A 24,441-nucleotide genomic window follows, 5' to 3' on the forward strand; every position below is an offset into this window, starting at 1 on the left:
AAAAATGTTCAAGTTAGATGTTCTTTAAATCCAATTCTAATATAACTAACACTGAATGTGTAAATATTTCTGGAAAATATAGGATTTTTTAATTGAATGTAGCTGAAAATTTGACTAATATACAATTATTGCAATGCAGGTATAATTTGCATAGATTCATTTAAAAAATTTTTAAATATGATTCTGTCTATTTGTATGCTTATAAACAGAGAAGAAATTCTTTAATTTAGACACATGTGGTGCAAATGCAGTCTGTTCATCACTAGTAGCACTTTTACTACCCACTGCAAATTTTAGGTGTAATTCCTGTGAAAATACAAGTTAACTAGCAACACAATTGTTAGCAGATTCAACAGTCTATATTCATCATAAATACTTGTGTAAATACTTGGAACTGAAAGATACTGGTCCAGATGAATTTTGCAGGAACACTTTTGAATGCTGGATTTTATTTTAAAAAAAAGAAAAAGAAAAAAAACCAACACTGTTTTTAAAGCCCCAAGTTTATATTTCTTTAGTATCTATTGATTGAATATACCTAGTCATTGTTCAGTAAGTGTGTCATTATATAATTAACCTAGATAGGTGTATATGAATCATCTTTGTCAATAAGCTTGAAAACATTTTTAACTTTCTGTTGATTAATAAATTAAATTAAATGGAACCATTCCTTATGTAGGGCTTGTACTTTGTTTCCAGACCTTCACCTTGACTATTCATTAACAGATGAGTTCTGTAAGAATCACTTCTTAGTGGGATTGCTTCTAAGAGAGGTGGGAAATGCATTACAAGAGTTCAGAGACATACGGCAGATTGCAATTAGTGTGCTCAAGAATTTGATGATAAAGCATTCTTTTGATGATAGATATGCTTCCAGGGTAAGTGTATTTCTGTTTCAGTAGCACAAAATATAAAGATTAAGTGCACTTTCAGAACAATTTTTTTTTCTTTGACTAAAATCTATTAATTCATAGCCATGCTATTTCAGTTCATACTGTGTCTGTGATGAAAACAAATATAGCTGATAATTGTATCAAAATCTGCAAAACCCAATATTTTTATCAAATAAAAGCATAAAGCACCTTTCTAGCATAATTACATGTGTATATAACCTTTTGGTATGGTATAATCTCTAACTGCAGTAAGAGATACAGTAATCAGATTTTCCAGTCTGTTTGAAAGCTCTTATTTTCATTAAGCATTAGCTCTTAGGATTCAGCGATTGTCCTTTTGTCATATCTTATTGAGAAAATAAGTTTAAGCTACAAGTTATAGTGGTAAATTTTGAATGATTTTTAATTTTCCTGGTCTCTTTTTTTAACATGGAAACATCTGTGCTTGGGAGAAGCCATGAAATTTTAACAGAAGACACCATGAATTAATCAAGTTAATATAAAAATTAATTTGATCTGTTTAGTCTTAGGTAAAATTGAATGCATTTAAAACTTTTTTTTCTGCGTTTTAACTGAAATAGTAAAGAAAAGGTGGCTTTAAAAAACAATCTTTGATAATTAAAATGAAATCTGCAATTTGTTAATGAGCTGTTGAACTCTATTTAGAGCCATCAAGCAAGAATAGCCACTATGTATTTGCCACTTTTTGGACTGCTCATAGAAAATGTTCAGCGAATCAACGTCAAAGACGTGTCTCCATTTCCTGTTAACCCTTCCAGCAATGTGAGTGACCATTTCTATATGATATTCTGAATTTTTTTCATAATTAATGGTAACACATACATGAAACACTTCATATTTCTGGCAAATGAGAAGTTTCAGAATTCCTTGAGTGTGCTCTTCTTGCTTTTTATTAAATTAAAAGTTTAGTTACCTTTGTGATTTTGGCCCCAGTTTCTCTGATCCAGGTAAGTTACACCTAACATCTTAATTGAATAGTTTGGTACTATATACAAGTTAAAGTGCTTTTAGTGATCCTTGCTTGAATTTCTTATGTTTTTGGAGAATGGTAGGCCACACAGATAGCTACAGCATCATCCTAATGCCATCTGATTATACTGTCATGTAGCATTTTCCTTTTTCGTTAACTGTGGGGCCTGTTCCTATATTTCAGTGCAAACTATAGACCGCATAGGATTGGACCCAGTATATCTTTTTTGGCAGCTGTTAGTTAAGTACCAAAGAAGTTGAAGGAAGAGTGAGTTGAAGTCAAAATACCCATTGTTTCTGCAATTTTAATTGGCTTCCTTTTGTATCTTTTATCAAGTTTTTGATACATGTGTTGTAAGAGAAGATTTCATTAAATTATAATGTCTCTATTTTTTTCTCAGAAATTACCCTTTTCTGTAGTCTGTCCTGCCACTTTGTACAAACTCGTAGATTGTAATATTGCACTTACATATGCTTAATTCTTATGCAAGAGAAAACTCCCACTGACTTCAAACATATATAGAATTAGTTATGTCTGCTAAAACCTTGTCAGAATCAGTAGCTGCTGTTGCTATTCAGCAGAAAAGACTGTATGCTAGTTGTAGTTTTTTTATATATATAAATCTTATTTTCCTGATTCAGTCCAATACCAAATTTCTTTCTGGTCCATTTATTTTGCTTAATTTTCTAGAAAACAGAGAAAAAAATTTAACTCTAAAGAAGTGAGCTTATGGAACAGCTTTAGTCTAAGATGGCTATAGGAGAATGAATCCAAATGGAATTTTTTAATGAGTATATTGATATAATATGGTTAGATACAATTATTGAATCTAAGATTTAAAGATTAAAGAATTCTTTTATTTTTGTTTGTCCATTTCTTTCTGTGTTTCTTTTGCAAATTAGAAAGAGAAATTCACAATACCTTTCCAATAAGAGAAATATTTGCATGTGTGAAGTAAAAGTAAGCTGTGTGTTTTGGAAATATCTATTTTTCAGTGTTTAAAATTCCATGGACTATTCATTTTGTCAATGTCGTTTGAGGTGTCTTAAATTTGAAGCTATCTCTGCTTGTGCAAATATTTGAACATCTCATCCCATGCTTTTGAACATGATAGAAACTAATACTTAAGAAATAAACATATAACAAATACTGCTCTGGAAGATAAAAGTATGCAGTATGCCCTAAAATCATAATGCTGGAAAATATTAATCACATTTTTCTCTCTTTTCCAAACAGAGTGCAAAAGACGATGCACTTCATTTGCCAACTGCAAGTCAGCTGGTAACACCACAAAAATCAGGAAACACATTGGATAACAGCCTTCCTAAAGATCTATTTGGTGTTATCTCTGGCATTGGTAAGCCTTTAAAGTTTCCTTTTTCCTTTGTTACTAAAAATAACTGTTCTGTGTCCAGCTCCACTTGCTTTTTGAATGCGTGCATGAATGTTACAGATTAGTGGAGTTTGAATCTGAGTTTTATAAGGGCTTTTTTCCCTCTACCCTGAGAATATCTTCATTATCCACAGTGGCCGTATTGTGGACATATCCCTAGATTTCTACTGCTACTTCAGGTAACAGAACCCTGATGAAATGAAATCTTTCTTGCAGGGTATTTGCAGTTTTGTTTGTCTTCCTCTTTCAAACCAAACCAAAAAAAACCCAAAAACAAAACAAAAAAGAGGAGGAGAACTATCTCCTGGAGCTAGCTGCTTTGCTCCCCACCCCCATCAAAGCTGGTTGTTCTTGCCTTGCTAGAGAGAAACAATAGATGACTAGCTGTAGTCGCTTCTGGCAAGACCATCATAATCCACGGTTTTGTAAGTGATGGTAGAGACCATCTCTGAGTAGATTGGTGTTTGCACAAACACGGGCATCTTCCCGTCTTTCTTCTCAGTGTATATTTTTCTGTTTTTTTGTTATCTGCTGTAATTAGCTGTATTGTTTACTAGTGAATAAAAAAATCGTATCAGGTGAAAAATGGAGAAGGGGAGTTTTTTAAAAATACATGTTTTTTCATGCGAGTGTGTATGTGTTTTTCATGTACATCTATGTGCATAAGTTTGTGTGTATATGCATATGTACACATATATTGTTGAAAATATATAGTAAATTTATTTCCATTACATGTACGTAAATGGAATTGTTTGCCTTTTTAAAAAGTGTGTGTGTGTTTGTGTATGTATGTATGTGTGTGTGTATATATATATATGGTGCTTTTAGAAGTCTGACTAAACTATGCAGTAACTGTTTTCAGTACATGTATCATTGTTTGATGGTCTCTTTTTGTTGTTTTATTAAGCTTCCCCATATACCACATCAACTCCAAACATCAATTGTGTGAGGAATGCTGACTCAAGAGGCTCTCTTATAAGCACAGACTCCGGAAACAGTCTCCCAGAAAGACAAAGTGACAAGAGCAATTCCCTTGACAAGGTAAAAAAGAAAAAAGAAAACAAAAAACTATATTCCTAAAAACTCACCCTATTTCTCATAGGAGTTAACTTTTGTAATCTCCAGTGGGGTTGGACTTTCTAGAGTAACTGTAGAACAGTATTTTAAATAAGTTTATCTGTTTAAAAATAGTTATTAGTTCTTTTTGCATTGCATTTATTAACTTATTTTGCAGAAAAAAAAGAACATAATTTCAAATTAGAGACATAAGCAAGTAGTTGATGTTTCCTTTTCCTGGATCAAATCAATAAATGAAGTAAATTAAGAGAACTGAAACCTAGCTGGGACAGCTTCTTTGATTTTGTGGGAACCTTTGCTGCATCCTCTTCTATATACAGTATATGTAGCATTTTTAACATTTTAAAAAAAAAATTGCTGCCCTTTCTCCAGCTGACTTCTCTTATTTTAGTTTGACTTTTCTAAATCATTTTACTTTAAACCTATAACAAGTTAGGAGTTCTGGCTGCAGTAGCTATGAGGTATTCAGTCATGTCTTTCTGGAGCTTGTATTGATACTGATCACATTTCATTTTCTTAGATTTTGTTGTGCATGTCACAACATGTTAACTTTTTCCCCTTGACTCTGACATGCCTTCCTGTGGCAGAGAGAGAAGCTTCTCAGAAGGCACTCTGCTCATGCTATGCGCTCTAATGGAGAAGAAGAAGAAAATTCTCACCCTGCAAAGAAAAACCGTGTTACTATGGATTTTTCACTTCTGACAATTCCAACTTTGCCAGAGAAAATTTTGCATGCTGCTCTCTCTCTTCAGTTACAAGAAGTATTTGTTTTTTGTGCTTGGTATAGCTAAGCTGCTGAGTGAAGTGTGTGATCTATAGTTTTGCCACTTCTTTGCAACAGTTGGATCTTAAAGCAAATATGTACAAAGTAACCATGTAAGATGCCATTAAATGCTCATCCTGTAATAGTTTATGTACATGATTTAATTTAACCATAAAAATCCAATCAGGTTAAATTTTAGCAGGATCTGAGTCTTAGTGTTTATAATATAAATAGGACAAAAAAAATTCTTTGGAATTGACCAAGCAAATAAATATCTTGTGTATACACTGTTGCTAAATGGCAATACTGTCATCTATTACTTAGTTTTCATGTTGTTAATTACTAATTTGTAGCGCTTTTACTAAATGAAAGGGTTTTCAAGGGAATCAACGTCCTTTGAAAATTCTACTCCGGTCTGGCAATTTAGGTAATATAAGATTTGTGTTTTGCATGCTGTCAATATTTTCCCAGAATAATACTTAATCCTGGCTTATTATTTGTTGCTTTTCACACTTTATTTCTAGTATATCAGTTGTTCCATGCACGTATCTTCAAATTTTTGCTCATTGCTTGATGCCATTACTATAAAAAGCCATGTTCTTGTTTTAATTTTCATTCAGAGTAGCCTGTAGAACTATACTGGTGAAATCAGAACTTGCCACAAGTGTACCAGTTTCTGTTTTAATATGTGCATACTTTATAGATTTTTTTTTTGAGATAATTTTTGTAGTCCTAGTTTGTCCATGTACATTTTCAACTGTTTTAGAAGGAATATTATCCAGTGCTCTGGACAGTATCCTAAAATTCAGTTCTGCTCTGCCACTTATTACTTACCTGCGTTATTTCAGTATCCATAATGTTGTACAGTAGCACTTCCTCACTGACCAGAGATATTTCAAAGATAAGTAGGTTGTGAGGTATTTAGAAAATACAGTAATCATGGTCATATAGGTGTGCATTTCCTCTTAAACTACAGTAACTTCTGATACGCATACATAAATACTCACATACACATGCACACACATGTACATACAATATTTTATTTCCCAATTTTTATATAAAGGATTTGTTCCAGTACCAGTAATGTGTCCTTAAAAAGATCGGGAAGCCAAAGTAATCTAACTTTCTTGTAGAAACCAAAGAGTTTCATGGATCAGTTATATCAGACTGGTAACTTTAGAGGAGACTTATTAAATGACTTGTTTACCTTCCATTCAGATAAGTGGCCTCATATTGGAAGTGAGGGTTAAGGCACTGAAAGAGGACATAATTTATCCTTTAAGCAACGTAACATACAGTATATCTGTAAAAGTCTTAACTGAGGATTTTGTAATATTTGCTCACGTGGAAATGGTTCTTTTACAGATAGGTCACGGCCTACAGCTTGATTTGTATATTCTTACAGTTCTGCTTTCTCCTTTCGGTAGCTCTTTAGATGTACGCTTTGAAAGATCAGTCATGGATTTCTTTGATTTTATTTTTTGGACAGACTTCCTTCAGTATTGGGTATTGCTGATTAACTTCCCACAAATGTGGGAATTGTATAAACAAAGTCTTGAAGCAAGAAGGAGGTTTTTTGAGGCAAGCTTCTTACTAATGATTGGTCTTCCAGAATACGTACTATTCCCATACATTTATGTTCTCCTTGGAGTTCTTATGTCTTTAAATAAAAGAATTTTGTGGAGGCAGGCCTATCTACAGTTAAGTATAACATCTGTTCAAGAGCAGACTCTGTGAAGGAGTATGTATGTATTGCCTAACAGTAGCATGTATTTTTGCAGTATTTCAACTAAGCAAAAAGGGTATGTCCACTCTCTACAATGTGGTTACCTATTCATAATTATCTTGATTGATAGTCGCTATTAGGTAACCTTTCCTCTTCCCCCCTTTTCTGGAGGAATAATTCATCCAAAGAAGCAAATAAAAATGAATGAAGATGAAGAGGCTTAGTTGGTATTTGTGTGTACAAAGTGTTGACCTGTCTCTCTCTCTCTCTCTGAAACACTTTGTCTTCATTCTGAGATCCTGTTTCTGTTGCAGGAATTAATAAGATAATTTAAAATATTTTAGTTTGTTATCAGTTCAAGAACTATTCAGCCAAAGCCTTGTTTGTTTTCTTTTTAGAATCAACAGACGGGCACTTTAGGAAGTTCTGTAGTTCGATATGACAAGCTTGACCAAGCAGAGATCAGGAGTCTGCTCATGTGTTTTCTTCATATTTTAAGAAGTATGTCAGATGGTAGGTAATTCTATCTAATTTCTATAAATTTAAAGAGATGTGTTTGATTTATGCATGTGACTTAACACCTTTTTAAAATTAGCAGAATATTTTAGGCGTGGGTGCCATATTGTGCCAAGTTTTACAGGTCTATGTGATTGATCAAATTAAACCCTGTTTGAAACTTTGTAGCCACTAAATATTCATTATTCCCTCAATGCATGAGGCAAACTGAAGGACTTGGTAAGCAAACATATGTTCATGTGTGATTACAGAGTCTGGACTGGAGACTGGAGGTGAAGAATAAATACTTCAGTGTTCAGTAGAAGAGGATATGGCTAGTCCATTTTTCTGTTCTGCAGAATGTTGTGTATGACTGTGAAAAAACATACTTGATCACAGTGTCTTTCCATTTCAAGAGTGTTGGTATTAGTGCTTCTCCATTTTCCAGGGGCATTTGCAAAATTATCCATTGAACATTCTGAAAGACACTGATATTATCGGGGGCGCATGCAAATAGTGCATGAATGGCAAATCCTTGTGGGTTTTTTTTTTTTCTTTTTAAGATCGTAGAACTCAGAATCATCACTAACTTTGATCAGTGTTAAAAACAGAAAAGGGGAGAGCCTTTGGTATAAATATTGAATTTTTCAATTTGTGCAAATATGTCAAGAGTAGGATTATTTTCTGAGCATATTTTGTTGTTAAATCCTAAAAATCTAGTTTATGTAGTACTACTTGAACTCTAATTTATTATGCTACTTAATTAAGAATGAGATTTGAAAGGTTATAATTATTTAATATCCAGTCACATTTTTAGAGTTTCATGTAATTACATAGATATTATTTCATGTATGCTAATTGCAAAAAATAATAAAAAAGGAAATTACTTTTCACTATTTTACATTTTGAAATATATTTAAAAAATTGTCAGAATTTCCATGAAGTGCAGGTTAAAATTTACTGTTTTAATAGGTTGATATAAAACTTGCATTACGATGGGAGATGGGGTTAGTCTGAATTCTGGTGGAAAAGAAGAACTATCAAACTAACTTTGTCACACATCTTGGTAGTAAATTTGAATTTGTTAGCTAATTTTTAACATTTTTGGCAAAACAGTCCACATCTTGGCTATGTAACTACAAACTTCAAAAAAAAAATGTATCCATTTTTGGAATCTGTGCGTGTCCCTGATAGTTTTGATTTGTTGACTGGTCTATAGTTGACCATGGTAGCCCAACCAGTGCTGAAAAACTATCCATAGTAAAGCATCATGATGAAAACAAGAGAAAAACTGTAAATCTGAATAAAAAGCTTTAAAATGTTGAGAGCCGTCTATAAAGAAGCAGGTTATAAGACTGTTACTTCAAACTATTCTGAAGTCTTATATTTTTAGAACACTTAAACCATCACTGGCTACACACTTACTGCTCTTCAAAATATGAAGTATTATGGAATTATTACAAATTCATTCAAAGCGTATTATAGAAACTCATTTAGAGAAATTATATGTGCAATTGTATAATCAGCTTCAAGGAAAACTTTAAATAGTAATAATCATCTGTACTCCCACAAGCCATTTCCAGATTCTCTGAATCCTCATCTTAAAAACCGAGAACTGATGTTTCCTCTTCTGCTTAACGTTTTTATGTTTGTTGCCTTTGTCCTGTTTGTTTTTAATATTTTTGATTTTCCTAGATGCATTGTTTACATACTGGAACAAGGCTACAAAATCTGAACTCATGGACTTTTTCACAATTACAGAGTAAGATTTTGTTAAACTTCTCATAAAATTATGCGTTTCACTCTGCTGTTAAAATTGTCAGTATGGATTTAAATGTGTATATATATATATTTTTTTTTCCTTATCTGAAAAAAATACCATCAATCTCAGTTTAGAAGTCTTTAACTTGATGTGCACAATTGGGTGTCTGTCTGAATATCCTGGTAATTTCTGGAGTTGGAATATAGAGAAGTGATCTCAGGGATCACTTGTTTCCACAGTACAGGCTCAATAATAGTAATATCAACATTTAATTATGTTATGGAATGTGCTACTCAAAATCTATTTTAGGAATGTGTTGTAGGTGTATATTTTAATTCATCAGTTAAGGGCATCTAGCAAAATATTGCGATTGTACCAGAGACAGAACTGAACAAGTAAATGAGCCTAGTTAGTAGACTCTAAGGCCAGAGGTGTAAACTTTAACTAATTAGTGGCAAAAAAGTATTTTGCCATTGGAGACCTCTTATTTAAGGGGCCAGATCTGATTGGTTTGAGATCAAATGAGTAATCTGAAATTACTATCAGAGGAAGTTTCCATCACAATATCAGTGTAAGGAATACAGAATAAAGTTCCAATTAGATTAATGTTGTGGATGATACCATAGTTCCTCGAACCAGCACAGGAGCAAGGCTCATAGAAGTCTACCTCTTCCATTTCTAGGAGTATTTTACCAATGACAATAATGTTCATTCTGATGATAATTTTTATTAATATAGATTGTTTCTCATTACCACTGTGAGGCAGTGTTTCTGGTAGGTAGATACTCTCCACCCAAAGAGCTTTTTCTGAAGAGCTTAGAGTCTAAAAAAGACAAGGAGACAGGAGAAAGGGGAATGAGGTTAATGTGCAAACAGAATGACAAGTGTGGGGGAGGCAAATGCTGTTCTGATTCTGCAGTTTGGAGGTAGCTAGTCTACTTAGGGTCTGAGTACAAAAAGGAGCTGATTTGAAGAGACTCTTTACCAGCTTTCTCCCTCATTCACACTGACATAGGAAAGAGAAAGGCTGAAAACTATCTTTCACTTTGGGTTTACACTTTAATGAAGAATTTTTAGAATATTCTTACCTGAGAAACAAGAGAAACTGTATTAAGCCTTATGGATTATCAAGGTAGTTACTTTCAATGAGAAAAGGGTCATATTAAGTAATCAGTATAGCCTCCAAACCATTCGTCTTAATTTGAAAGTGTGACTTCTAATTTATTAGTCAGCAGATTTATATACTTAATAGTCTTGGAGAAAAGCAGAGGCACCAGGAGAATTAGGTGATACTCAGAATATTCTGGATGGATCTAAAACCAGTAGTGTTAGGATTGTTTAAAATATAACATATTGAAGTTGAATTTTTTTCAATTAAAAATTATTATGTCTTTTACGATGTACCCTTGTCTTCTGATTATTGTAAAGCTAGTAAAAGCTGTTTCCCTTTTTAAAAAATAGGGTTTTTTTTAGAAAATAGTTTTAGAAAAATGCTTTCCCTTTAGAAAAGGGAACCACATTGTTATTATCCTGGTATCTAGAGTCCTAAAAAAAAATTCTTTTTAGGCCAAGGAGAAAGAATCAGGCTTTATTGCTCCTTTTTTAGCTCTCATACACACTTTGCAAAATGTGTATATATAATGTCTGGTTATCTCTCTGCTTCGGTTCATGTTGCTTGTCCTGAGTTGCAGTTCATTTGGAAAGTAGCTGTACCTCATTTCATATAATGAAGTTTTGCCTGTGATACTTGAGTCTAAACCTTATTCTTCTATAAATATTAAGTAATAAAAATCCGTTCAAAATGAAGCACTTCAGCTCCGTGTTTACAACTTTCTAGGGTGTTCTGTTCTTTCACCTTTTGGCTCTTCTAGCTTGTCATTGTTAGGCTAGCACTAGCTGTTTTGATTCAGAGTGTTGAGATGGGTGTGCTCTGCAGGAACCTTTGTTTGTCTTTTGATATTAATCCCAATTTGACCAAAATAAGAACCATAAATGACTGATTTCAGAGGAACCATGTCTAGCTTTTCTTGGCTTAGGGATGGAAGGGAGGTTTAAGGGTGGGAGATTTTAAGAAGTTTTATGAGGTAACGATATAAAGTCAAACAAAAATAATAGTCGAATGATTCCAGTGTACATAAATTTTAAAAAATTGTTTAAGTGTTGCTTCTCTGACCTGTTATGTGTTTTCTACAGAGTGTGCTTACACCAGTTTCAGTACATGGGAAAACGATATATAGCCAGGTACTGTGTGGAATTTAAATTTAATAGTCTTGTCCACTAAGAATAATAGTGTGTACAGTATGCCTTGAATGTCTTTTACAAATAAACTGTATGACGATAGAAAAATTATTGTGAAGTAATACCTAACAATTTGAAGTAAGTAACTGCTTACTGCATTATCAAACGTGTCCTAGCTGGGAATCTGATATCTATTTAAGAATGATGGGAGTGAGTGCGTTATAAACGTTTACAATAAATTACTTTAAAATCCATCTGTTAAATGCTGTACTTTTACAGCAGTTTTTTTTCATTAAAATGGATTCTTTTGGGAAGAATTATCCTGTAATTTAAATATACTCTGTATTCACTTTAGGTTTAACCTATGTTGAAATGTGTTAGAAATCTTTTATATAGGTTTTTACTGAAAGATGAATAGCGAACATTTCCAAAGCTGCTGTTTTTTAATTCAAAGACTGAAGATGCCTGTATGTTCCCATTGAAGGCTCCTTAGGAGAAAATCTGCGAGTGTCAGAAACTTGTACTGAATTATCTGAATATCTTTGCATATTAATTTTTTTATGCGAAATACTTTTATAATAGAGTAAAAGACAGTAAACAGTTTAGACCTCATACTGTGCTTGACATGGTGATGCTGTTATAATTAAACTTGTGGGTTTTAAATGCTGACCTTCTTGAACTCAGTGAGAAATTTGTTGCTGACTTTGGGTGGTAAAGGATTTTGACTAAGATCTTAGCATTTTTATTTTTAATTTAGATTTAATAGCATGTGAATCTCTTTTTACAAACAAAAAGCTTTTGACTATCTTGGAGATTTTTCAGGAGGTATGTTTACACACCTTAAAAAAATAAATAAATAAATAAAAATAAAAATAAAAAAGGTCTGTGGCCAAAAATGAATCTGGCTGTTTTAAGGTTTTGACTGTAACCCTTCTGCTTCAATGAACTTCAAACTCTGGATTTACAGGATCCTGCAAATTTAGGGGTTTTAGAAATGCATTAAACTAATTTGACTAGTTTGTAGAGAAAACTACCACACTTCCTTTTTATTGACTGGTCACTTAATCTGTATTGCATGTTATGCTCAAGTAATTAAGCTATAGAAATCATCTTGCGTGCTGCAGAGGTGTTGAACTCTGCCAATAAAACTATTTTTCTAGTCTTTCACATTGTCATTACACCAAAGTATGTCACAATCAATGCACACACTCTTAAACTGCACAAATAACAGAGTAAAAGAGAACAGGGAATTGTGTAATTCAAGCACTGGTTTTTATTTTTCATCAGCTCTGGTGGTGGTACACAGTAGGAAGTTAGCCTGTACTGATTGCTAACACAGATCACTTTTCTGTTTTCTTCACTTGATTGCTGCAAGTTTAACAAAGTATATGGCTCTTCTCCCTTCCTGCTTGGGTAAGATGTACATGATAATACCTCAGTTAATTCATGCTCTCCTGTTGCATGTAATCTTTCTAATTTTAGTCTTGTGTGTCCTCCTAACTTTTTTCTAAACTTTGTACAGTCAAAATAAAGGATTTTGGGTTTGGGTTCTGAATATTTTCAGAATATTCATGTTCTCAAATATTTATGTTCTCAAAAGCTCTGAAGTAAATTGATTTCAGGAGCAACTGCTTGTGTGCTTTTGCTTTCATGCCTTGAGGTTTTTTAAGAAAGAGTTTGCTGTGATGCTTTTTAAGCTACCTATTTTTGTTTTATAAGTAAAACAGTAAATAGGTTGCGTTACAATTCTTTCTATAAAACTTCTTGTGCTGTAATTGCTTAACTAACGCTTCCTATCCTGCTGCAGTTTGACATGTCTAACTTTGCTTCTATCCCATTTCACCCATCTTGCAGGAACCAGGAGGGGTTGGGATCCATAGTTCATGATCGAAAATCTCAGACATTGCCTGTTTCCCGTAACAGAACAGGAATGATGCATGCCAGATTACAGCAGCTGAGCAGCCTGGATAACTCTCTCACTTTTAACCACAGTAAGTTTCATGACAACATAACATTCATCATCCTCAACCAGTACCACAACACCAGAGACAGGACACAGAGCCACACCAGTGCATTTCAATGACTTTTATTGTTCTAGGTCAAACAAGTAGCTGGAATCAGTCTGTGGTCTGTTCCCTGCTTTGCAACAGAACAATCCACACTGGCTGATGCCGTAACATGGAGCATGGTTAACTACAGCATATTTTATAATTGTATTTTAATCTTTTAATTATATGCACTTGAACTTTGGGTGTGCATGCTTGCAGGATTGATTTATATATTTTTGTGTATTGGCTTCATTAAGTTTCATTTTTTTCCCCACTTGATCTTATAAATGATTAATCTAACAATTAAAATATGCATTTTGACCATATCTCCATGTTTTGACATCTCCTAAGGAGAAATATGTTCCCTAGAATTTCTATGAAGAGTGTGAAGCCTGTGATCTGGTTTGTCTGGAAGTGAAAAAACATCCAATAATGAAGTGATTTTTCTGTTTTCAGTGTGAGAAAGATATCAAGTGTTCTTGGAATTTCTGTAGACAATGGTAAGATTTAATCAGGTTGAAGTTAGCTTGTGTAAGACTGTGTATTGAAAACTAAATCTGCTTATGTCCTATCTTTTTAAATATGCTGCTCTTAAATTGCAAGTTATGCTGTGTGTAAAGTATTTTGAAGCATCATTTTTAAATTTTCAGCTTCAAAACACAGTGAAACTGATTGACTAATCCAGTAAAATACAGCACTATGACTGAAAAGAATTATGTGCAGTAAAGCTATTATGTGACTTAACTGTATGTTCCCTATACTCATCCTTTTGTTTCCCAAAGCATACCTTACTGTCCATTACAGATACTTAAAGCTTTTTCACCCATTATCTGTGATATCAAACAGCTGACCTAGTTGCATAAGACTTACCATGTAGTCTAGTGGAAAAATGAAGAAGGTTTTTCTATGTTATGAACACATTCTCTCACCTTCTTTAATTAAAAAAATGTAAATTTTTGAATTAAAAATATGAGAAAACTGTATAGCAGTCATGTAAGCAGCAGTACTACTGCTGTATCATACCGATTTGTACATGTCTTTTAATACATAAAAGAAAGGGCTTCTACACTATATGACTCTATATATATATTCCATATGATGAAACAGTCTTAGTAGAGAAAGATTGATTTAAAAAAAAAAAAAATTCTCAGGGAAATAACACAGCTCTTTCCGGGCCCTGTATGCAAAGAGATTTCATACTTCCAGAACTTCGCAACATTCACAGAATTTAGAAACTGTGAGCTAAAGGATTTTAATAAGCATATGTCTATGTTAAAAAGATATACTGTCAGTTCTTTTCCATCTAAATTGAATTATATTATCAGGGAAGATATCTCACTCTCATAACTTTGAATAAGGTGATAAAAGTTTTTTTTAATGTTGGATACTGAATGAGTATAAGGATATTATATTGGCCATGGTTTTATAAGGTGAAAATATGTTGCTATAAAAGCCATGTGAAGTGTGAAATTAGTTTTTATATATTTGGTTCTTGTTCTTGCCTAACATTCAGTTTTGCATAGTAGTCAGTCTGTATCATGTATCCAAGATGGTGTTCAGGACCCTAATAGATCTTTCAGGTATCCTGTATGGGATACATACAGTAAGGATGTACCTAATGGAACCTGATGGTTCTACTTGTTCGTATAATCATGATCCTTTGGCAAGACAGTTGTCTATAAATGTAAGTTATAAGCTTAATATCTCAAGTACAGTATGAGAGAAATTAGGCCAATGTAAAATATTTCAAATTTTTGAAGCATCTCAATATAGGCAAGTAGGAAGGTAGATTTATATGTATATTGTTGGGGATGGAGGAGGGGAGGAAGCTCAGCTGAATACACAGCAATGCACAAACAATGAAATATGAGAGGCATACCCTATAGTAGCAGTATACAATCATCGCCTACCTCATAGTCATTAGAGATGAGCCCATTTTCAGTTTTTAGGTGTTTTTAAATCTAGTTATTCTGCATTAGTGTGAAGGTACAGATTCATATCAAAACATATGCATATCTAGGCAGATGCAAATATTAGATGTGGTAATTGTAGTTCCATAGTTACTTGTTCAATTACATATGAGAAACAGATATCAAGTATGTTAATATTGTATTCTTCATGTAAAACTGTCTTTTCTAAAACTATAGCAGTTTGAAACAAGTTTAATTTTTAGCATTTGTATGAAAAATCACTGCTAAATCAATCTTTTAACTGAGCCCAGTTGTATTTTCCTTTAAGTTTACATCCTGCACAAATGTTCTGTCTATCTCTAATAATAATGCAGAGTAAACAAACAGTGGCCTGTTTGGTTGGTTGATTTTAATTATTTATGGAAAGAATACAATTGTAACTGTTTGGAATCCTGTCCATTGGCTACAGCCTTTATTTATGACTTATAATAACCCTTGCACCATTCTTCCTATCTGAAAGTCTTTTTCTTTCTGCAAGAGCAAACAAATTATTTCTTTAAAGAATTTTCCCCCGACCTCAGTTCTTTTTTCAGAATGGTCAGCATCTCTTGATATTATCAGTAGTGCCAAAACCAGGCGAACTTAAGTATTTCTGGTCACCTAGAGGTGACTGCTTTGAAAAAGGATTGTTCTTTGAATTTCTTTAAGGAAAAGAACACTTTTACTTAGAGAAAAAGTGTATGAAAAATACCAGCAAATGGCTGTTGTGCTAAAACTTGTTTCCAAATGCAGCCTGTTCTTTTCTGTCATTACAAAAGTGAAGGAAGTAACTGGATTGCAGCCATAAATAAAGTATGTGGGAGGAGGGGGAGGTGGAGGCAGAGAGAATGTAAAAGGTGATAGGAAAGAGGTGTGTACTTCCTGACAAAAAGCATCTATAAATCCACACCGATTTTTTTTTCTACATTATAGCTTTTTATTGGCTTGCTTTGATTTTGGGCTTCATATTTTAGTTCTTAAAAACAGAAACAGATTCCAAAAGATGATTCTCCTTTTTAAGCTGCATATAGCACTAGGTCTGCTTAGTTTGGATCAGGGAGGAAAAACATCTGTGAACAAGTATGCATGCATAGCTCAGACTGGGAAGCGGGGATTGTGCAGAAAGAAGTGGCCAGCTGTCAGTATAAAAGAATGTCCTTTCTTCTGTCCTTTTCTTAGCCTCAGAAGTTTATGCTATGCTTTTCAGTGCTTTAGCAATGCTAAGTTGACTGTAAATCTAATGTGTCAGTATGATCTGGACCAAGTTTGTGTAAAGCAACCAGGACACATTTGAAAATCTGATTCTGAAAGTTCAATGTTAGGGAACATAAATGACATATCACACTTCAGCATTGGTTATCATATGTTTTTAAAATTAATTAAATACAATACGGAAATAAAAGAAATCAAATACTTTGATCAAATCTGGAACTACCTCACGGTATTGCCACATACCAGAATTAATTATTTGGGTCTTCAGCTGCGTTCTCATAAGTTGTTATTGTATTCTTTCAGTTCTTAGTGTGCTGTATTTTTATAGTGATTGATTTTGAGAGCATTATAACATCTCTAAATTACCAGTACATATTTTCAGCTGTAACTCGATCCTACTGTAGTACTTATTTTAGGATAGGTATTTAGGTATAGATATGTACACACACATGAAATATCAGGCACTTAAGATTTTATTTGCTTTTTCGTGCTTCTGTTAACGTTTTTTCTTCGTACTTGATATATTTTATAATCTCATGCAAATTTGCTAGAAAAATTGTGTATGTGCACATATTTGAAAATATTTAAAATGCATATGAAATATTATTTTATATTGAATATGAACTTTTGTCAAGCTTTTTCCTTTTTGTTAAACTTTCCCTAGTACAGCAAGCCTTTTGCAAATAAGAAATGTTTAAGTAAATACATCAAGCACTTATACTTCCTTTGAAATTTCTGTAGGCTATGGCCATTCAGATGCAGATGTTCTTCACCAGTCTTTACTTGAAGCAAATATTGCTACTGAAGTTTGCCTTACGATTCTGGATACTTTATCATTATTCACAATGGCTTTTAAGGTTTGTCCTTGACTTGATGTTGACATGTCCCATAATTATCTTTCAGAAAAATTACTTTAAAAAATATTTTAAAATTTATATTTTATATTGTATAGAAGTATAGCATTGCATTTTTAGCATTTCTAGTATTGTATTTCATTTTTAACACATGTATTTCATAGTTGTATCATTTAATAGTCGATAACCTGTCAAAGCAAAATGCTTTGTCTTCAGTTAAATATTGTACACAGACACACCTTTCTTGGAAAGGTGCAAGATTATTGCTTAAGAAAAGATTCTACGTCTGAGTCATGCAAGTGTTAAACTTAAATCAAGAGTAAATCCATTTATTTTAAATAGTGCATGTTCTTAATTTACATGCCTGAAGGGTAACAATAAAGCTGAATATAGTATGAAGAAGACTCCTTATTGATCAACAGTAATGTATTGAAAACTCTTTACTCGTCCTAGCTCTTTCTAAGAACATTTCCAGAAACCTCAATGTCTAGTTAATATTAGTGGCATAACTATTTTTTAAAGGCCCTTTGGTGTGATAGATGCATTATGTGGCAAGACTGTAAGTTACGTTTCAATGCTGTGAGGTTTTTATATTGGACTTGGCCTCTTCTTATATGAAGCCACTCTTTAAGTAAGACAACAGTAATTTGTGTCTGTTGCTTTTCTGTAACTTTAATTTTTCCTCTGTGTGAGCCACCTTTTTAGTTGTATCATTGGCTGTAGCTTTCCTGTGGAATCTTTTTCTAGCAGTGCCCAGTAAATCATTTGCATATCCCTCCTATTTGCTTTTTTCTTCTGTGTTTGAGAGAACTTGAGGCACGCTACAAGAGCCCAGGTCTATTTTAGGCCCTAAGTACCTAGTTTAACAATTGTTAAAAGATTCTTTGAGTTAATATTTCCTTACAGTTTACCTGAGATATGGTACCTTTGGTTCTTGATGTAGATAAAACTCTGAAAAGTAACCAATATCTTCATCCTTAAGAGCCTTTTTGGTTTCAGTTTTAGGACAGTAAGGGAAGATGGTGAGGGGGTGGGGTTGGGTTCTGGTGGGGAGGGAGGTTTAGTAGAGCATGGTTAGAGGTACTGCTATGAGAAAATTCCACTGTCAGAGCTGCTAAAGCCAGCGTAACCAGTGTGCATTAATACTTTGAGCTTGCCTCTCAAGGAACTGCTAATAGTTAACAGATTTTTAACAGCTGTTAATTAAATCAGTATCATCGTTTTATAAGTCTACATAAAAGCCAACACTTTTCTTATAGAGCCAGGTTAATGAAATATTGGAAATATCCAATTAAAATTCAGTTTTGCTTCCATTATTAAACATTGTGATATTATTATGCAAATTATTTTTAATTCCTTGCTTGTTTGAAGCAAAAACATTTTGGATGATCTGTGTATATTTTTAGAGTGCTATAAATGTATTGCAGTACAAAACTTCTAATTTCTCACTGTCAATTTAAAGAATCAACTACTGGCTGATCATGGGCATAATCCACTGATGAAAAAAGTATTTGATGTATACCTCTGCTTCCTTCAAAAGAACCAGTCAGAAACAGCATTAAAAAATGTCTTCATAGCTTTAAGGGCACTTATTTTTAAGGTAAGAAGTTTTATAATAGTTAATCTTTAATTATTTGTCTGTTTCTTTAGTTAACAATATACGCCATAAAAGCTTAAGAACTAAAATCGCAAACTGAATTTGGTAAATAATGACTGTCATGATCCCAAAACAGCATGGGATAATCATTCTTTGAATTGCTATAAAAATCATTTTGTGTTGTGAACTACTATAATTGTGGGTTTTTTGCATTGCTTGGAAATATTAATATATTTGTATTATTCTTGACGCATTTATTTTATCAAGAACTGAAGTTAGCTTTAATGGATAACTTTTCTCTTCTGCTTTTTCCTCAGTTTCCTTCTACGTTTTATGAAGGTAGAGCTGATATGTGTTCTGCATTGTGCTATGAAGTTCTTAAGTATTGTAACTCCAAATTGAGCTCAATTCGAACTGAAGCTTCACAGTTACTTTACTTCTTAATGAGAAATAATTTTGATTACACAGGGAAGAAGTCTTTTGTTAGGACACATCTGCAAGTTAGTATACTTTATTTTTCTTTTTTTCATGTTTTCAAATGTTGGGTTGCCTATGCTTGTAGATGTGCAGTTGCATACGAGTGTGCAAAGTCCTGTCAAATAGAGCCATAGGAAAGATGATTTTGGATTCAAGCAAGGCCAGTACTATTCAAAGTTAAGAAGATGGCAGTAGAAGTACGTTCACTACATGAAAATAGAAACAATTCAATGACCCTGTTTTCTAGGAAATACAACTTTTTATTTGTGAGCAGCAAATTTTCTGTTTTGTAGATATTACTTTGTGTAATAGCATAACTTGTTATGTCAGAGGAGGAAAGGAATGCAGTAGCAAGCACCTAAAGATCTCCAACAAAACAGAAATACAATGAAAAGTTCTGTGTTTGTTAGTTTTATGACCTGTGGCTAGTTCATTTAAGCAGTCATTTTTTAGACCAGAGTATACCTGTGATAATTTACACAAACTGGTTTCTCATAAAATTGCTTATGTTGTTATACAAGTAATTTTTGAAAAAATTCTGTGAAATACAATTTCACTTCAGGAAATAATCTTTCAGTTAAAAAGAACAAAACTTCTTTTGTAATCACTTAAGTTTCTGGGGTGTTTCATGAAATGTGCACTAACAGGTTGTTTGTTTCTGTCAAGGTTATTATTTCAGTAAGCCAATTAATTGCTGATGTTGTTGGAATTGGAGGAACTAGATTTCAGCAGTCCCTTTCCATCATCAATAATTGTGCCAATAGCGACAGAATTATCAAGGTCTGTTTTGATTCTTCTTTTCATACTGTGGAGAGGCTGCTTGAAAACGGTTTCACAGAGTCTTTTGAAATTGTTTCAACTTTTTATTATGCAAAGAATAGAAAAAGAAAATAGTTACTTAATTTTTCCTTGTTTTAGCATACTACATTCCCTTCTGATGTTAAGGATTTAACAAAACGTATTCGTACAGTACTGATGGCTACAGCTCAGATGAAGGAGCATGAGAATGATCCAGAAATGCTTGTGGACCTCCAGTATAGTTTGGCAAAGTCTTACGCTAGTACACCCGAACTAAGGAAGACATGGTTAGACAGCATGGCAAGGATTCATGTTAAAAATGGGGATCTTTCAGAGGTAGGTGAATAATGTTGAACTATATTAGCTTCCTATTAAGCTTAAGTTCCTTGAAATTCAAAATACTGTGTGTAGCTGTTAGTGTGTAATACAGTAAGGTTTTTTTTTTTAATTAAATTTTGTTAGTAGATTAACTTCAATAACAAGGTATTTATGCTGCCTGAGTACATCTGTAAGTCATTCTTGATCGTTAATATAAAGCATATGTTTAACTACTATAGCTGATATGCAGCTACGCCAGGAATCCTCAGTATAAAGAGTGGAAGAGACAGACTTAGAAATATCTTTCAGTTATCAATTGCTAGAACAGTTTAAAAGCCACTCCTTATGTTTCCCTCCAGTTAGCTTTACATGATTAGTTTAAATTATTCTAATTCATACTGCTTACTAATAAAAAAACCCAATGTACTTAAAATTATATTGAACAATAAAATAGCTATCTGATTTCACTGTGCTGTTAAAATATTTATTTCTAGGAAAAGGGAGTGGTGGGAGAGGGGATTTTGTCTTGATCAAATTAAGTATTTTTATCAGCATACAGAATGAATTTAGGCTCTTTCTGGAAGTTTGTTCCATCTGAGAGCAAATCTTGTTGCATCACATCACTGAATATTATAAAAGTGTCTGTTACGCTTAACATCATTGAAGTAAATATCTACAAGAGATACTAGCTGCTACCTTACTTATTCATGTCTTAGTACTATAATTCTTTTATCTATATGGTAGCAATGCAGAGGGGGTATACAATACTTCATCTGTTACTAGCTTGTATTTTGAAAGAGGGATCTCATTTTTTGCTGGGTGCCAAGTCTACTCTCTAAGACAAGTTCTTGTGGTACTTTTTCAGGTCTATTTTTAATTTTTGATTATATAAAAAAAAGAATCGTTGACTATCTGGCTAGATAAGGACCTCTGTAGATCACTTATTTTGACCCCATACAAAGTGTGAATTAGAGACAATTCTGGATAGATACTTAGGTTTTACCTTCAACTCCAGTATGTGTGATTCTACAGCCTATATGTAAACTATTCCATTGCAAATCAGTTACAGTTAGAAAAACCCTTTGCTATTTAGCACAAATCATTTTTGCTAAAGGGGAATCTTGCATCTTTTTTTGTCCTTTCTGTGGAGAAAAGTGATCATTTTCTACTTCTCAAAAATATTTCAAATGCTTGAAGATTATTCTGCCTTTCTTTTTATCTTCTATTTTCCAGACTGCACCAACCAAATTCCTTCAAATTCTGTACATAGGTTAAATCTCTGCTTTTGCTGCTCTCAAATGGTCTGTCTCCAGTTTTTCTACTTTCTTCTTGATCTGGGGCAAGAAAACAGACCAAGCAAGTTAGCAGAAGCACCATCAATATTGAGTAGAATTATTACCTCTTTACCTTACAGAATACATCCCAGAGATTTGCCTTTTTTTCTACAGGATGGTATTATTAACTTGTAATTTGTAATCCATGGTCACTCTCAGACTGTGTACTGGTATCCTTGCTACTCAGTGCTGTGGTGGAAAAAAAGAGTGCTCTTGCGCAGTTATAGTTTTGCATAAATGAAGTGGAGAATTCTTAACCAGTTTTAGGGCATCTTCTGCAAAGCAGCAAAAAAGGAAAACGTAAGAAATTATCTGAGGACTAGGACTCTTCTTATGTACCTTAAGTCGTTTTGAGTAGTTCCATTATAACTGTAATTTCTAATGTTTGTTACAATTTCTGTTTTAGGCAGCAATGTGCTATGTCCATGTAGCAGCACTAGTTGCAGAATATCTCACACGAAAAGGTACGATTCTGAAATCTTACTTCAATGTTTGTATCTTTCATTATAGCTTAGGAATAGCAATAATTAGTTTGCCTGAGGAAGATGTGGGCAGAAGTGTTCACCAAGGAAAACATTCTGACTTAATTAGAATGTATATTCACATATTTAACAGCATACTTGCATACTTGACTGGAAGCATTTCAGATGAAAGTAAAGCAAGATTTCTGGGAAAGTAAAAATTTGCACTTTACACCACAGTTGATAACAGCTGAAGCTAGACCCCTTCTAACCAGCCTCATCAGTAAGTATTCTTGGTCACTAAATAGTCTCTCACTGAACGTAAGGAAATCTGGCATTACCTGAGAAGTCGAAATAAATTCATAAAAATCTTCAGCTGTTGAGTCAGTTATACTAATGCCCAGAATGCTTTGCTTGTCTTGGTGTTCTGTGCCAGCAGCTGTCTTCAGAAAAAGATTTGGGATGAGCATTGGTACAGTTTTAGATTGAGTCACAGTGAAGCTTCTGAAAGTATTGGAGCAGGGTGGAGGGAGGGGAAAGATAGTTAACACACTAAACATGTACCCTGCAAGAGTCACAACAGGAACAGAGAAAAGCTATCTTGTAGACCTATGCCTTTGCTTCATTTTCGACATGTACAAAGGCAAAGCTAAAGTGTTCTGTGGACATAAATGTTTCGAAGTAAATCCGCCTATAAAACATTAGCTCAGGATCATAATCAATCTTAACATATTTTTGGAAGTTTTTCTTCTAGAGATCTGTTTTTCTTTAATAAAAGCCATGTAATCTTCTCTTTTCTCATATACCTGACTGGGAACTTTAAGACTTTTGATCCTATAGATGAAGACAGGGTGGAAAACTGAGATGCAGTCTAAATTGTTTTATCTTCTTCCATGCCCAATAACAAGTAACCAGTAACTAGTGAGAATCTGCATGATCTGTGATTCCTTTGGGTGACCTGCTTTTTTTCTTTTTTTTCCTACTGCTGTATGGAAGTTATTTCCTATCAGTAACACAGAGGGTCAAACTTCTACCTGTGGTATTTCCAGGGGCAAAACAAAACTATCCAGAGAGAGTCCAGATATTAGCATTCGGGGGCTTTTTAAACCTATTTACACTTCAATAATAATGTGAGCTCTAGGGTTTTAATCACATAGTGGGAGTTTGGAATTTTTTTTATTGAATTGGTGGTAAGTATATTTAAATATGTCTTCTGCCCCATCTAGCATCACAAAATGGTCTAATGTTTTTCTGGTGGACAGAAGTATTTTGCTGATATTAGATAAATATGTATGTTTTTCTTTTCCAAACATAGGAATGTTTAGACAAGGTTGTACTGCTTTCAGAGTAATCACACCTAATATAGATGAAGAGGCTTCGATGATGGAGGATGTTGGAATGCAAGATGTTCACTTCAATGAAGTAAGTAAACGTGAGAATGTTAGAATGGATGCACATTAAAAAAGGCTGTCTATTTTTCCAAGTTTTCTATTTCATTCTTGAGGCTGACTAGTACGACATGTAGTATCAGTGTTTGTTTAGCCACTATTCTTATCTTAATACAGAAATAAAAAATATCTGTGAGCTGTTTTTCTGTTATGGCTTACTTTGTATATGGCGAAGGTGTATGGCAGTTTGACTGTGCAAACTGAGTCTATATTAACAGATTTGGTAGGAATACATGAAAGATTTAGTGGTATAAGTCTGGATCTAGAGCTAGGGTTTCCTGTGTTTTGCTCCCATGCTCTGGTACTACTTTGCTCTATAGTTTTAAGACAAATCCTTTACCTGCCTTTTTCTGAGAAGGCAGGAGAAGTCAGTATTACTTGTAATGAAAAATGTAGTGCTTTCCACTTCCAAAGATGCCTAGTAACACATTGCTTTATTGATTTTAATGTGCTGTATTCCTAAAAGTTCTGATTCTCCTGATCCAGCATGGAATGTGGCAGATATCTGAAAGCAAAATGCAAGCTGCTCTGAATGAGCCAAGAGCTGTTTTTTTTTCTGGCTACTGTTGATGGAAATTTTTGTTGGAAACTCTTGTCAGTGTATACC

At 33.5% G+C, this 24,441-nt stretch overlaps 1 protein-coding gene across 6 annotated transcripts in view; it reads left to right on the forward strand.

Moving 5' to 3' along the window:
* DOCK9 (dedicator of cytokinesis 9) overlaps positions 1-24,441 on the forward strand; it is a 143,681-nt gene that overhangs the window by 100,153 nt on the left and 19,087 nt on the right. For 2 of the 6 annotated variants that reach the window (XM_064504455.1, XM_064504478.1), the window contains exons 31-45: positions 700-878; positions 1,560-1,676; positions 3,121-3,241; positions 4,185-4,318; positions 7,242-7,356; positions 9,034-9,100; positions 11,294-11,341; positions 13,193-13,329; positions 17,289-17,404; positions 18,864-19,001; positions 19,316-19,498; positions 20,142-20,255; positions 20,394-20,609; positions 22,332-22,389; positions 23,702-23,808. In XM_064504455.1, coding sequence (XP_064360525.1) covers positions 700-878; positions 1,560-1,676; positions 3,121-3,241; positions 4,185-4,318; positions 7,242-7,356; positions 9,034-9,100; positions 11,294-11,341; positions 13,193-13,329; positions 17,289-17,404; positions 18,864-19,001; positions 19,316-19,498; positions 20,142-20,255; positions 20,394-20,609; positions 22,332-22,389; positions 23,702-23,808 — 1,850 coding nt within the window. Of the gene's footprint in view, positions 1-699; positions 879-1,559; positions 1,677-3,120; positions 3,242-4,184; positions 4,319-7,241; positions 7,357-9,033; positions 9,101-11,293; positions 11,342-13,192; positions 13,330-13,842; positions 13,887-17,288; positions 17,405-18,863; positions 19,002-19,315; positions 19,499-20,141; positions 20,256-20,393; positions 20,610-22,331; positions 22,390-23,701; positions 23,809-24,441 lie in introns of all 6 variants that reach the window. The other 4 variants (XM_064504461.1, XM_064504462.1, XM_064504469.1 and 1 more) reach the window with 2 other exon arrangements.

This window comes from Dromaius novaehollandiae, chromosome 1, assembly GCF_036370855.1.
Source record: "Dromaius novaehollandiae isolate bDroNov1 chromosome 1, bDroNov1.hap1, whole genome shotgun sequence".
Classification (NCBI taxonomy): domain Eukaryota; kingdom Metazoa; phylum Chordata; class Aves; order Casuariiformes; family Dromaiidae; genus Dromaius; species Dromaius novaehollandiae.